The sequence below is a fragment of the Montipora capricornis genome, chromosome 8, assembly GCF_036669925.1.
Source record: "Montipora capricornis isolate CH-2021 chromosome 8, ASM3666992v2, whole genome shotgun sequence".
Lineage (NCBI taxonomy): Eukaryota > Metazoa > Cnidaria > Anthozoa > Scleractinia > Acroporidae > Montipora > Montipora capricornis.
The window spans coordinates 48,756,977-48,771,845 of NC_090890.1; the positions used below are offsets into that span (position 1 = coordinate 48,756,977).

Sequence of the window (14,869 nt, forward strand, 5' to 3'; positions counted from 1 at the left end):
ATAAGGAGAACTGAGTTATGTACAGCATGACTTATTTGGGAGCAGATGTGCCAGGTTCCAGGAACTTGCAAAAACTGACTGTATTCAAAGACACAAGACACCAACATACAAACATTGGAAGACATGTCAACACTACAATATTCAGGTGTCGGATAAGTGGTATAAACACAAACCAGCATTTGTCACTGGAAATGATGAAACTACAATACTATAGGATGTGCTGATACACACTGATAGAGAATTCGCATTGACATGACAGATACTGTGATCAACTACCATAAGATCAAAACCTGCAAACTTATTGACGTGTCAGTACCTTGGAATTGGATAAAAAAAAAGCTGACCAGCACTTAAGTTCTCATCAGTGCGGCACAAGAACAAGCTATGGGAACGAAGTATGTGAATTTTCATGAGGACAAGCGTATGTAATCTCCACTGTGTATAATGTGTCACGAGAGAGGTGAAATTGTTACCCATGTCATTAGCGAGTGCAGAAAACTTGAGCAAAAAGAGTATAAGAAGAAACACAATGATGTCGCCAGAATGATTCATTGGGAATTGTGTGGTGTGAATGGGTTGGACAGAGCAGACAAATGGTACGAGAACCGGTACCAGCCCCAGAGTGTTTTGCAGACGGACAATATCAAAGTGTTCTGGGATTTCAACATACAGTGAGACCATATAATAGAGGCTAGAAGGCCGGATATTATTGTTGTGAGGAAGGTGGGTGGAGTCTGCATAATAATCGGTGTTGCCGTACCAGCTGACCGCCGAGTTAACTCAAAGGAAAGTGAAAAAAATTGAAAAATATCCGAAGACCTCAAGCGCGAAATAACAACGATGTGGGCTATGCCTATAGTGGAGGTGATACCGGTTGTCGTATGAGCTTTGGGAGCAATCCCTAATGGGCTGAATAAGTCACTTCAGAATATTGGTATCAGCGTACGATCAGGGCACGTGCAGAAGACCGCATTACTGGAACTGAAAGGATACTGCGAAGAGTTCTTGAGATTTGAGAGATGCCCAAAACCTTGTGAACCTTGATTGCTAGCTGTTACCCGCTCCAAGGAATGAAATTTGTCCGGTTGACCAGCAAAACGTAATTTAATTGTACGTAATAACAAAAATAAGTGTAAAGTGTGTTTAGGATTAGGGCACTAATTGGGGACAATGTACAGAAGTCAAAACAAAGCAAATCATATCAAATCGATAGTTGATTTTTTGAGAGGGAGAACTAGGAGTACCCGGAAAAAAACCTCTCGGAGCAGAGTACAAAACCAACAAACTCAAACCACATGCAACGCCAAGTTTGGAAGTCAAACCCGGGCCACATTGTTGGGAGTAAAATGCTTTCAACACAGCGTCATCCCAGCTCCCAAGCAAGAATGTTTACATCTATTCTGTTGTTTTTTTTTTTCTAGTATTGGAAAGTCTCTTAGATTATGTGATGCTGTTTGCCTTGTTTCGGCCTTTCAATGGAATCAGGACTGCGTTTGCCAGAACTACATGTCACCTGACCTTCCTACCTGGAAAGAAATTTTCGAAAGACGGATATACTATACTTACTTACTTACTTTTCCGGGTATACTTCTCGACCCCGATCAGTTTGATGCAATGTGAGCTTGCCCCAAGCTCCTGCTTATACCACAAAAGTACAGTTAAATGAAACGTCAGATATTCAGCTTGACGAGAGCACGTGCTGGATTTGGAAAAAATGCCGACGAGGAGCATGGCAAATATGTATACAAATATCTAAGCAATGGCCGCATTTTACTTTATAGGGAAACCACTTTTCTTGCCTTTATCTGTGCTCTGAAGTCTGTTGCTTCCCATGTAGCATATTGGTGTCCATCCCGAAGTAACCTTAAAGCGCCTTCATTTCCAATTGCAAATAGTAAGTCCATAAACCCTTGCTCACCCACCAGTGCTGGGGTGCCAAAGGCGTTCGGGACTACAATCTCTCTGCAGTGATACTTCAGCATTTGATTCAGTGGATGCAGAGCTGCCAGAGTACGTTTCAGGCTGACGCAGAAAGGCTCCATAAGATAATGTACCTTGGGAGATATTCAAAAGTAAAAAACGAGTTCCTCCCTGTGTGGCTTGGGGGAGTAGGGAGGGGGTGATTTCTCATTAGCTGTTTTTGTTCGTCCACCAGCAATTGTACATTGTAGCATTGTTATCTGCGTCCCCAGAGATTGGTTGCAAACGATCTATTTATCTCAGTCTTGTATTGCATTTTGATTGAGATTTTTTGGCGTGTGGTATTTTTTTGATCAAGTTAAGCTGTACTTTAAGGACCCATACCTGCACCTCAGCTAACAAACGATTTATTGTCCAACCTGTACTGTAACAACGAGATTATTCGTCAACTGAGTGTGACGTGTAGTGAAAAAATTGCCGGATTGGTTCTTCAACTGTACAAATGTAAATATCTTGAAATAGTAATTTTCACTCGTTTAGCACGTTTTTAATTGGCAGTGTTGATATCTTTCAGAGTTGGATAATAAATGGTAGTATACGCTAAGATGACCAAAACGTGATGCTTTTCACTTGTTCCGGATGGTTTAATCTCTGGTTATTAGCGAAACAGCAGCCGAAGAGGAAGGTACTAAAATGCTTCGTAATCGTTTCCATTGAGCATAATTTTGTTCTTCCGTTAAACAGGGTTGTGAAGTTAATTAAAAAATGATTCACTTTATTTTTGGTAAAAAAGATGGTTGATATTCAACTCTAATAGCAAAGATTGACGTCACTTTTCTTTGGATATTGAAATCTGCCAACCACGGAACAAAAGAAGTCGTTGTTTCAACAGCCAATTAGGTTCTGGTTGGCATATTTTAAAATAACAGTGGATGACGTCACGAGAAACATCGCTGTAGCCTTCACCTCGGTAAAACATTGTTTAGTTTATACCTTTGCGAGATGTTCCACAATTTGAGAATATCCGAGATCAGTAACCTGCACGTTCAGCTTTGCAAGCATCCAGTTGTCCCCATCGCTTGGAGTGAACACTGCTGAATCTACAAAAGCATTTTGAAACAATGTTTACGAAATAACGGTGTCAAACAGCGACAGAATGGTTGACAAAAGGATTAGTATTCATTTACTGAAATGATTATGATTGTATACCAAGGGAGGAACACCTGCAGAGAAACCAACGGCAAATTACTTGTGAGGTACAATTAGCAAAACAGTAAATTTAAATTTTGAATTTTATGGGTCTAATCCACCAGTTCAATAGCTGGTAATATACATAAAAGTCCTCCCTGCTAGCAGACGTCTCTTTTCTTATGCGTTCGCTGGGTTTACGATTTCGGGAAAGAGACCTTTGCCATGAGTCGAAACTCGCTTCGATTCAACCGTCGTCCACAACCTTGGACTGCTCTCTCCAAACTGCGCATGCCCCATTATATGTTTGCTGACTGTGACCTGAGCCCACTTTGTCCCGCGCATCCTTTACAGTATTTTCCCTGTTGTTAAGTGAGCCCACACAACATGAAGTATCACGTGAAGATTCAGTCGCTAAGTAACCGCCGTGCATGCTCAACACAATGAAGTTCGACCCATGGCAGAAGTCTCTTTCCCGTACGCGTCAGCTCCAGCAAACGCAAAAGAAAAGAGAGCTCTGCTAGCAGAGAAATAAAAGTCGAATTAGTAGGCCATTTCCCAGTTCATGCATTCCTCCTCTTCAAAGCGAGTCTAAGTGCAAAATTGTTGTGATGGTAATTACCTCTACTTCACATATGAATGAAAGCTAATTTCATAAGAAAAACTTTGCACTTAGACTCGCTTTGAAGAGGAGGCAGACATGAACACGGAAATGGGCTATTATGTAAACGCTTCGGTAGTATACAGGGTTTCCCTCACGTGATCAGAAAACCGAAACAAAAGAAAACATTTGCATGATAATAGAGCTCAATTTTAGGAGGATTAGTTGGGTTCACTAACATGGCGGCCGGACGTCACGTGAAAGCACTCTAAATGGGACAATGATTGCAACTCACATGTACGTGTGTAATAAGTATGAGAAATCGTATGAACGCGATTTATGGGCACGAGTGATGTTTTTAAGGTAAGTTCATGTGATTTTTTGTTTATTATATATTCAACAAAATCACTCCATCGCTTTGTCCGTATTGCACTCTTTAATCTCTTTTGCACTCTATAACCGATTTATACCTTAATCATTGACCAATCAGAAACGCGATATTTTGTTGAGTATGTAATAAAACAGAGAAACAACTGACGAAAGGCATAAGGATGAGCAAAAAGTCAGGGGCACCCAACGACCAATTTGTTGTAAAATGTATTATTATACCCCAGTAAATGAAAATAAATGTTATTAAGGCATTTTCAGGTGTTTTTCAGTGTTGCTGGGAAAACATTATCTGTTCCTTTTTCCCAGCAAGACACACAAGAAATTTCCCAGCCAGCTAGATAAAATTGGTTGGTTTCCCAGCCAGCTGATCAAATTTATTTCCCAGCCAGGAATGCCGCGCGCTTTCAAATCCCTCGATCCAAAACGACCGAACAAAAGCGACAAAACCGCGACAAAACAGATTTTTTTCCGCAAGCTCAATCACTCTGACCAGCCGTCGTATGTTTGTGACTATTCTCTGGGAGAGGGAAGGGGTCCTTTTTTTTTTTTCTTTTTTTTTTTTTTTTTTAGTCGTCCTCAGCCAGCTCGGGTTGAAATGCTAGAAAAAGTCAGTAATTCCCAGGCAAAACCTCTATCAATAACAAAATTTCCCAGCCAGCAAGATTCCTCTGGGGAACAGATAATGTGAGGAACAGATTCGTTGGGTGCCCCTGAAAAGTAAATAGGAAAATATGTAGTTAATATGTTGGTAGTTGAGTTGTACCTAATTCCACTGGCTATGGAAAGTTTCGTGTAGAGAATAATGACTGAAGTTAAGCCTTATTGGCTGAATTGCGTACTAGAGGCCTGCCGCCTCGTGAGTTCGATTCTTGGACTTCATAATTATGTGGAATGATCGGATTTTGTGGTTTCTGATGGCTTTGCTCCGATAGGTTTCAAGTGTCAATCTCTAAAGATTTAAGAAGATGATTTATTCGTTTATTTACTTATTTATTTATTTGTTTATTTATTTATTTATTTACTTACTTATTTTCTTATTTATTGTCTTGGAAAGATTTACATTCTATGCCCCATCCAGAGGTATTTACTCTATTCATTTGCATTTAACTTCATCATGACCTGGTTTATAGTCCATTTGAATTGCCACAGGAACTAGTTCGTTGCGATCTGTCCCCTTTATTTTTGCAGATGCAAATAGAGCAATAGGAGATAGAGAGTCCCTCATGGTCCTACGGGGATCACGATCTGTGAGATCCGGGGATCTGGGCATGTCATCACACAACTCGTAGCGAAGAGCAAAGATGAAACCTTTTTTTATGGCCTGAAATTAAAGATGCCAAAAAAAGGTCACAAGTACATCTCCTCTTAAAAGAGAACAGAATTGTTGGCGGAAGAGATATCACAGCTGTGACTCACTCTACGGGCTCGCCAAGCTACAGCGAGACTCGTAAAATTATCCTACGATACCACACACTAAATCGTCCAAAAAGATATATGCATTTTCCAAGCTATGGAAAAGGAACCGGAAACTTCGAATAATTCAGAAGCTGATTTTGCATTTTCTCTTGTCCGAAAATGATATCTGACACTTGAACATTTTTATCCATTAAAAGAACGGGTATCTTTAAAAACGACAGTACAGCCCACGTTAAAATTTCGCTTAAAAAAACACAACTTGCATTACGCCTTCCAAATAATAGGTAAGAAATCTCTACCCCTCAGGCAACTTACGTCTTCCAAAGAATCATCAGTTCTCAGAGCTGTTTGTACAGCGGTTTCCCAGTCAAATGTGGGGTTCAATGTCGCCTTGAGTTCGTTCCAGTCCAATCCTATTGGTCCCGCAAAAAACAATCATCACCATTGTCATCATCGACGCAAATTAAATTTGCTTCGGAATTATGGATAGAAAAACTGCCCTGACATTTAAATCTTACTGTGTTTCAAGTTATTCATTTAGTATCCAACATGTGTGCACACTTTTATCTTCGGGGTGTTACAGACACTAACGCAAGGTCAAGACGCAACGGGTACCATTAATTACATGTACAATGCAAGAGTCACAAAAGTTTTACCTTCTATCTTCTCCTCGATGATCTCTAAGGACAACAAAATTTAATTATGTGAGGAAAAAAATTCAAACAAACACCAAATACCTTTGTAAACAGATCGTTTAAACGGTTTGAAGATGAAACCTGAAAAGGCCATTTCCGAGTTGACGTCTGCTTCTTTTTCAAAGCGAGTCTAAGTGCGACTTTTATCTTATGAAATTTAATTTTCATTCATATGCGATACCGGTGCAATATGTATCATATTCATATTGCGAACCTCCTTGTCGTATAGAACTCCGTTTAGTTTTTAAAGGCGAAAGAAAAAGGGCTCCGACTTGAGGTGGTTTAAGAGCTCGTGGTCTTTCTATTTTGCGATTTTAAGAGGTAGTAGGTGTGTTAATAATGCTTTAAAGTTGAATGTGTAGGAAACCAGTGTGTTCCTAGGATTTGCTAGGTTTAGGTGGTTTCCAGTTTGAGGAGGAATTGAAGCTGTGACCAAAAAGTCCTTGAGTGATTTGTCCTATTTTGTTAAAAAACAGTTTTTCATAAGGATCTCTTTGAGTTTAGGTACAGCTGGGTTGAAGGTGGTAACGGACGGTAGAATGTTTTTGGATGTCTTTATTTTGTTTTTCAAAGCCTCATTTCGCGTTGAGAAAACTACCTCTGCCAGTGTTTTTTCAACTAGCTTGCGTGGGTAGACTCCAGCGCAGACATTGAGACCATTTCTAGTCTCGAGAAACAGCTGGACCAAATGTTCCGGGACCAAACCAGACAAGAAAAAACCGAAAGGAGAATTCAGTCATCGATTAGCCGATCTCTATTCAGAACCAATTGAAAAATTGAAATTGCTTCAATATCCTTTAGCAATGCTAAAGACAATTTGTCAGCACAAGAACGACAAGCAGTATCCGCACTACGCGCATATAGAAAGGTGAACATTAAAAAAGCTGATAAGGGGACCACAACAGTCGTCATCGATGCCCAAGACAACATCCGAGAGGGCAACGTAGAAGTCTGTGACACAAACTTTTACACCCCTCTACAAGATCCTATAGTGTCCTCGACGGACAAAAAGGTCAGCAACATAGTCAATGCACTGTATACAAACAACCATATTGGCGCAATGACTTTCAGATGACTCAATCAAAGCCAGAACCCACCCAGAATACCGGTATTCTATACACTGCATGACGAAAATACACAAACCAAACCCAGTCAGCAGACCGATAGTTTCCGGTAGTGGTGGCCCTACAGAACGTATTTCAAGCTTCATCGATTCGCTTTTACAACCTATTGCTAAGAAACAGTCATATATTAAAGACACCCAAGAGAAAATGAAGGGAAAGAAAGGGAGGCTCAGGGCGTTGGCCGGGATATGTCATGTCCACCAAAGTTATTTTTAGAGGAGCGGAAGTCTTTCTTCCGAGACGTCCGCATACAGTCTTGCCTCGCTCTCAGGTTTTTAGTGAAAAGAGAAAATGGCGGCGCACGTGGAAGGCTGATCAATATTTATATTCATTCAAACATCAGACCGAAGTTGGCCTGTATGCGGACGTCTCGGAAGACAGACTTCCGCTAGAACAAAGACTTCCGCTCGTCTAAAAATAACTTTCGTGGACGTGACATATCCCGAGGGCTGGACCGGGAGCCTCCCTCTCTGTCCCCTCATTTCCTCTTGAGACACCACAAAACAATACAAAACACGCAACTTCCAGACAATGCAATAATTGCTACACTCAATGTCTGTTCACTTTATACCAACATCCCGCAGGAAGAGGAGATGGAGGTTATCTGCCAATATTATGAAAAGCACTATCAGTCAAATCCACCCATCCCCACATCAACTCTTGGGGACCTCATGAAACTGATTCTTAAAGACCCACGGTATAGCAATGGCACAAAAATGGCAGTAGCTTTATCAGTCATCTTTTTGGCTCACATCGAGAAACAACTACTTTTATCCAGCCCCCATTAACCTACTATCTGGAAAAGATTCATTGATAACCTTTTTTCAGTGTGGACCATAAGCAAACACAAAATCAACAGCTTGAATTTGCTTACCAATTCCACCCTACGATGAAATTCACTTGCGAAAATCTAAACGCACAGTGTTCCTTGATGTCCAAACTTATTTTAAAGCCACAGAAACGTTCCAATACACACATTTCTCTTTATGTTAACCTCTCAGCTTAAAGAAGGGTTTCATTAAAGGAGAGACATGCTTTTTGCGAACGAACTCGATTGAGGAAAAATTCGAGACGTACAAACGGGTTTTCCAATCGCGTCTACTTGAACGAGGCTACCCACGCAAGCTAGTTGAAAAAACACTAGCAGAGGTAGTTTTCTCATCGCCAAATGAGGCTTTGAAAAACAAAATAAATACATGCAAAAACATTCTACCGTTCGTTACCACCTTCAACCCAGCTATACCTAAACTCAAAGAGATCCTTATGAAAAACTGGTTTTTAATATCTAACGTCCCAAAACTTGTGCAAATTTTTCCTAATGCTCCTATTGTCGCCTGCAGAAAGGACAAAACACTCAAGGACTTTTTGGTCAGAGCTTCAATTCCTCCTCAAACTGGAAACCACCTAAACCTAGCAAATCCTAGGAACGCACTGGTTTGTTAAACATTCCGCGACAAAGCATTACTTAACCCCGACGCACCTACTACCTCTTAAATCGCAAAATAGAGAGACCATGAGCTCTTAGACCATCTCAAGTCGGAGCCCTTTTTCTTTCGCATTTAAACGGAGTTATATACGGTAAGGAGGGTGACAATATCACAACTACTATATCATTGTCCGTTTCTTTGTGCTTTTACGGAAAGACCAATTTCAAGTTTTCCCCTTTTGCAAAAAGCGAAGTTTGACTCGCAGAGTAATTTAATATGAACTTTTAGGAGCACAGTCGTGTTTCAAGAAATAATAGGGACTTTAAGATCTACAACGCCGACGTCGGCGAAAACGTCTTTCGTGATTATTGCATCTCGTTCACGCTGTACATTGTGGACGAAGTATCCTAAAAATAAATTGTTACTAGTGGTTTCAGAGTAAAAAAAAAGAATAAAAGATTCACATTTGTACACTGGCGTTGTCTTTAAAACCTCACATTTGGTGATTTCACGTCGTTGTTGTAAAGAAGACCGCAAAAATAGTTGCTAAATTTTGTGCCGCACGTGCAGCACGATAATTTTTCATGTTTTAACCAATGATATTGTGAGGTTCTCGTTGACGACCGCGTCGTAGATCTTAAAGTCCCTAACTCTCCGCCTTCAACCTTAAAAACCAAATTACCAAAGCTATGGATATTTGTATTCACCACATGCACAAATCCCATAATACATCTCTTTATCCCCACCCATCCCCCCCCCCCCCAAAAAAAATTGCATAGGCATTGTTTTCGATTTCTTTTGCGACATATTCATGTAGGATTTGTGCAAGTAGAGAACTAATCTTAACTTACTGGCTGCGCAGTTCCCCCAAAGGCCATGCCGAGCATAATTGTCCGTTGTTGAACACCAAAGTCTGTTATGGCCATCAGTCGTGCAACTGCTGTAAACCTTTCTACGGTAGGTGAATGGAAAATGGCACCATTCACCTCCTGTTGTCTTAACACTGCAACCTTCAGCCTTTGTGGTGGAGGACACTGTAAGTTGTTATAAAATAATTAGGATAGTAAGCGCACTCTCAATGGTCAAAAACTGTGTTTAGATGAGAGTATGAAAACACGGCTGTGACATCACTCGAGTTTTGATTGGTTATGTAGTCATACGCGCGTTTTGATCGGCTGGTACGAAATATGAGCTTGTATCAAGAAAATCTGTTTCAATCTAAAAGTAAAAAAAACCAGCCTTTTCCTTCATTTGTCGAATCAGAAATGTTTTATAAAAGCAATAGAGGACTTTTTTCCGGGTTCCCATAGCCTCATCTAAACACTAGGGGGAGTTGGGAGAATTCTCGACAGTTATGCAAACCCTCGACTGCGTCTCGGGTTTGCATAATTGTCTCAACTCCCTCTCGAGTTTAGATGAGGCTATGGAAACACGGAATACGTCCTCTATTGCTTAATTAGTGCAAAATGTACGAAGAAAGCCAGATTCGTGCGAAAAAATCACGAAAATGGATTTATTTTCTCGTAACACTTCTCTTTTGTTCCCTTTTCATGTAATTCCATCAATGTGCCGCTAAAGGTCAGTTTAAGGTGCTTTATAACACAGACAACGGACGAATGTACACAAGCGGTTTCCGTAAGCACGAGCCTGCGAAAAATGTCCTCAAGCGATAGAGAGGCCTTGAAAGAAACCAGAAGATAGGAGAACGTTGTCATTAAAACCTGAAATTTGACGATTTCACGTCCTTGTATGTAGTGCGTGCCCACACGTGAAGAACGATTCTTTTTTCTCCTTTTAACCAACGATATTATTGTTTTGTGCCCTTTTTGTGTTGTTTATTCACGTTCGTACATTCAAGATTGAATGATCGGTGTTCCCTAAGTATTTTTTTTTTAAAGAAAGCATTTGTATCCGAGATGAGTAACATGAAGAACAACCTAATTTTTGTGCGAATTTCCCGGGCGCCGCGATCTTGAATAATGAGGGAGTTAAAGAAATAGGGAGTTTAAGAAACCACGACGGCTACGGGGACGAAAACGTCACTTCAAAATATACGTTTGAGCTATTCTAAGTATTTCGGGATTATTCAATCTTGTTTATATTATACAATATGTGGGAAGTGTCCTATAACTGGATTGATACGGACGGATTTGAAGTAAAGAGTAAGACTAAAAGATTCACTTTAGTTTGTCCACGTTGTCGTCAAAACCTCAAATTTGGTAATTTCACGTAGTACTTTTGACGAGTACGGGGAGAAATGTTCAAAAATACGTGTCGCACGTGCAGCACGATCATTTTGGTTTTTTCAACCAATAATATTACTGCTTTTTGGCGTTGTCGTTGCCGTACCCGTTGTCGTTTCTTAAACTACCAAATGACGACGTCTACGGCTACGACAACGCCACAAAACAATAATAGGGGCCTTAAACAAAGACGACGACGACGGCTACGTGAACGCCACAAAACGGTAGGTTTAAATTGCAAAAACAATAGTTCTGCACGCCCTGCACGTGCGTTTTACATTTTGATACATTTCTTTGCCGTTCTCGTCTTGACCACGACGTGAAATGATCGAATTGAAGGTCATATGGAAGACGACAGCACCTGACGATGAATTTTTAATTTTCTCGCAAAATATCCACACCGTTCACATCTATTTCATTCTTGGAATGTGTATTCACACTTTCCAAGCCGAACGACTTGGAGGAATCGCAAGATTATTACAGAAACGGTTATGCAACAGTTACAGCTATGCAAAACTTGGGGGGAGAGGGTAAAAGAGGATTTGTGCAAGTAGAGAACTAATCTTAACTTACTGGCTGCGCAGTTCCCCCAAAAGCCATGCTGAGCATAATTGTCCGTTGTTGAACACCAAAGTCTGTAATGGCCATCAGTCGTGCAACTGCTGTAAACCTTTCCACGGTAGGTGAATGGAAAATGGCACCATTTACCTTTTGTTGTCTTAACAGTGCAACCTGTGGTGGACACAGTAAGTTGTTAGTGCAAAATGCAAGACGAATCCAGATCCGTGAGGTAAATCACGAAAATGGGTTTAATTTCTAACGACACGGCTAACGTTTGCAAAAACGTATCCCTTCCTTGTACTTGTACATATTCATTGCCGTGAAATTGACCTTTTTGAATTCCCACGATCTGCTCCCGTGTAATCTTGTAGCTTAGTCGGTAGAGCAGAGGTGTATTAACCCGAAGCTCGTAGGTTCAATTCCCACCCCGATCAGAGCTTTTCTCTGTCCTTGCAATTGTTTGGGCCCAATTCCAATAATAAGGCTAACGCTCATACGGTTTACATGGGTAGAAAATAGCACCTCACATTACACTTCTCTCTTGTTCCCATTTCAATTCATCCCATAAATGTGCCGCTTCATTTTCTAAAGGGACATACGCCTTAATTAAGGTATTTAAGGTGCTTTATAAAACAGACAACGCGCGAATCTACGCAAGCGGTTTCCGCAAGCACGAGCGTGCGAGGAATGCTCTCAAGCGATAGAGAGGCTTTGAAAGAAACCAAGAAATGATAGCGTTGTCATTAAAACCTTAAATTTGATGATTTCACGTCCTTGTACGTAAAGCACCTGCGTGTTCGCACGTGCAGCACGATTCTTTTTCCTCTTTTAACCAATGATATTATTGTTTTGTGGCCTTTTTGTCGACGTAGGCATCGTCGCCACTACTTTACCAATCGTCTTATTTATTCACGTTTGTACATCGCTGGAGTCATAGAACTGCTGTAGCCTGCTACATTCAAGATTGAATGATCAGTGTTCCCTGAGTTTTTTTTTTTGAAAAGAAAGTGTTTGTATCCGAAATATTTTAAATGATGGACCGCCTAATATTTTTGCAAATTTCCCAAGCACTGAGATCTTGAATGATTATGGAGTTTAATTAAGAAATGACGACGGCTACGGCTACGACAACGCCGCAAAACAATAATAGGGAACTTGAGCAACGACAACGGTGACGGTAACGAGAACGCGACGAATTTGTATATTTAGAGGAAAAAAAATGGCATTGCACGCCCTACACGTGCATTTTTCACTTTTATCCATGCCTTTGCCGTCGTCTGCAGAACAACAACGTGAAATGGCTAAATTTGAGGTTTTATGAAGAACGTCAACACTTGACAATAAATTTTCATTTACTCCCGCAATTTACGAGTGGTTCCGACCAATAAGGAGCTTAAGCACGCGCGTTTTTGAGACGCGGACGGTAACCGAAAGAGAACATTTCGCGTACCAGGACAGTGGTGTCTCCCGGATTTTTATACAATGATCTCTTATAGAGAAAATATACTTAGTAATGTAAATGTGGTTGTGTGAAGACAAGTTAAAAGGGAAAGCAGCTCACTTCCGGTTGCCGTCCGCGTATCAAAAACGCACGTGCTTAAGCTCCCTAATGTCATTTTTGAGAAAACACTACACCCGCGTCACGAAGTGATTATGCACCTATCAATGTTAAGCTGCTGGGGGAGGAGGCCGGGCATAGACGGGGGATTTGAACTCAGATCAGTTTTTCTGTTCAAATGCCCGGCCCCAGGGAAGTCATCCTGGGTCAAAAACGTGCAAATTTCTCACCCCAGGGGCACCCGGAGCTTGGAACAATCTGCCACGTGTTCCAGAGCGTCAAGATCCACGAACTCCTGCCATTCGTCTTTGAATTGCAGAACCAAGATTTCGTCGTCAAAATCAATTTTGAATTCTGTTTTCACCGTATTGATTTATTTAACTCTCACCAACTACCAGAGCAACTACCAGAGCCTTACCTACATAGCAAATTTAATTAAATACATTTATTATGCTTATGAATTCAAGCAAGTATACACAAGCTGCACAAAGAAAACTCATCAATATTCAAACATATGCAAAAAATATCCACCAGAACACAACGGAAACAAAAGCTTTTCTATTGGATTACATGCCAACCTTGTTAAAAAGATTCGATGACCTTTGTCTTACAATTGCAAAATATAGAGCAGATTCACTCTTTCACTCATGGCGTTGAGAGAATCGCAGAGAATCGGTTTGCTTCTAGTGACTTCTGGGTAATCCCAAAATGGCGGTACTATTTTTCAGTCTTTCTCGGTCATTCAAGATGGCGATCAGCCAAGATGGCGTCAGTGGACCCCACTCTTCTAACGGTTAAAGTCAAAGGTCCCGACCCCCGGAACTCAACGAATGATCAAACGTCTCTACCACGGGCAGAATTGTAACGTCAAATCCCCCTCCTATGCCCGTGTTTCCCCCACCCCCCTCCCCAGCGGCTTAACATTGATAGGTGCATTATAATAACGCGAATTTCTATTTTCAGATGACGTTTTCGTTCCCGTCGCCGTCGTCGTTGTTTAAGTTCTCTATTAGATTAAAGTTTAAGTCCGCAGTTTTTTTTCTTTCTGGATACGCCTTCTCCACACGTATCCAGCGAATTCGTTGGCGAATATATCCGGAATTTTTTAAATGCACTCTCCAGAGTGGATATTTTTTAATCCGCTATGAATCCAGAACTACGTGGACGCAAAGGACGCTTTCCATTTGACAGAACTGACCGGCCAGACCGGGCAGTTGGAAGGACTAACTCTACAACACCTTGAAATTAACACACTTTGAGAATTATGTATACTCCTCCAGAGGAATGCGAGGGATTAGCAGCGACAATTATTATTACAACGCCTTCAACTTAACACACTTCGAGAATGATATATACTTCTCCAGAAATACGTGAGGGATTATTATGCAAGTGTTCCTTCAAATTGTTGCATTTTCTTTGCAACTTGACGGGTCTGGCCAGCCAGTTCTCCCAAAAGAAAAGCGCCCTTAATTCGGACTTTTTTTATCCGGATGACTTAACTACAGAAAGACAATAATAGCGGAGCTCCTCGAGCGCACACTCACACGCGCGCGAGCTGCATAGCTAAGAAAATTTGGTCACAATGAACGAAGTGATATATGAAATGAATCAAACACTGAACTGCGGATATGAAATCAAGTAAGCTGAAGTTGGTCACTCCCAACGTCAGTGGCTTCATAGCTCAGTTGGTTAGAGCGTCGCACCGGTATCGCAAGGTCACGGGTTCAAACACCGCTAAAGTCCTGA

The 14,869-nt window shown here is 41.0% G+C and overlaps 1 protein-coding gene across 3 annotated transcripts in view; it reads right to left on the bottom strand.

The window, feature by feature from the left end:
* The window catches only part of LOC138060571 (polyunsaturated fatty acid 5-lipoxygenase-like), a 37,668-nt gene that overhangs the window by 2,227 nt on the left and 20,572 nt on the right, over positions 1–14,869 (bottom strand). Inside the window, exons 5-11 of one of the 3 annotated variants that reach the window (XM_068906413.1) lie at positions 11,578–11,736; positions 9,613–9,795; positions 6,172–6,195; positions 5,831–5,928; positions 5,219–5,420; positions 2,914–3,020; positions 1,800–2,054 (exon numbers count right to left, since the gene is read on the bottom strand). In XM_068906413.1, coding sequence (XP_068762514.1) covers positions 1,800–2,054; positions 2,914–3,020; positions 5,219–5,420; positions 5,831–5,928; positions 6,172–6,195; positions 9,613–9,795; positions 11,578–11,736 — 1,028 coding nt within the window. The remainder of the gene's footprint in view (positions 1–1,799; positions 2,055–2,913; positions 3,021–5,218; positions 5,421–5,830; positions 5,929–6,171; positions 6,196–9,612; positions 9,796–11,577; positions 11,737–14,869) is intronic. The other 2 variants (XM_068906415.1, XM_068906416.1) reach the window with 2 other exon arrangements.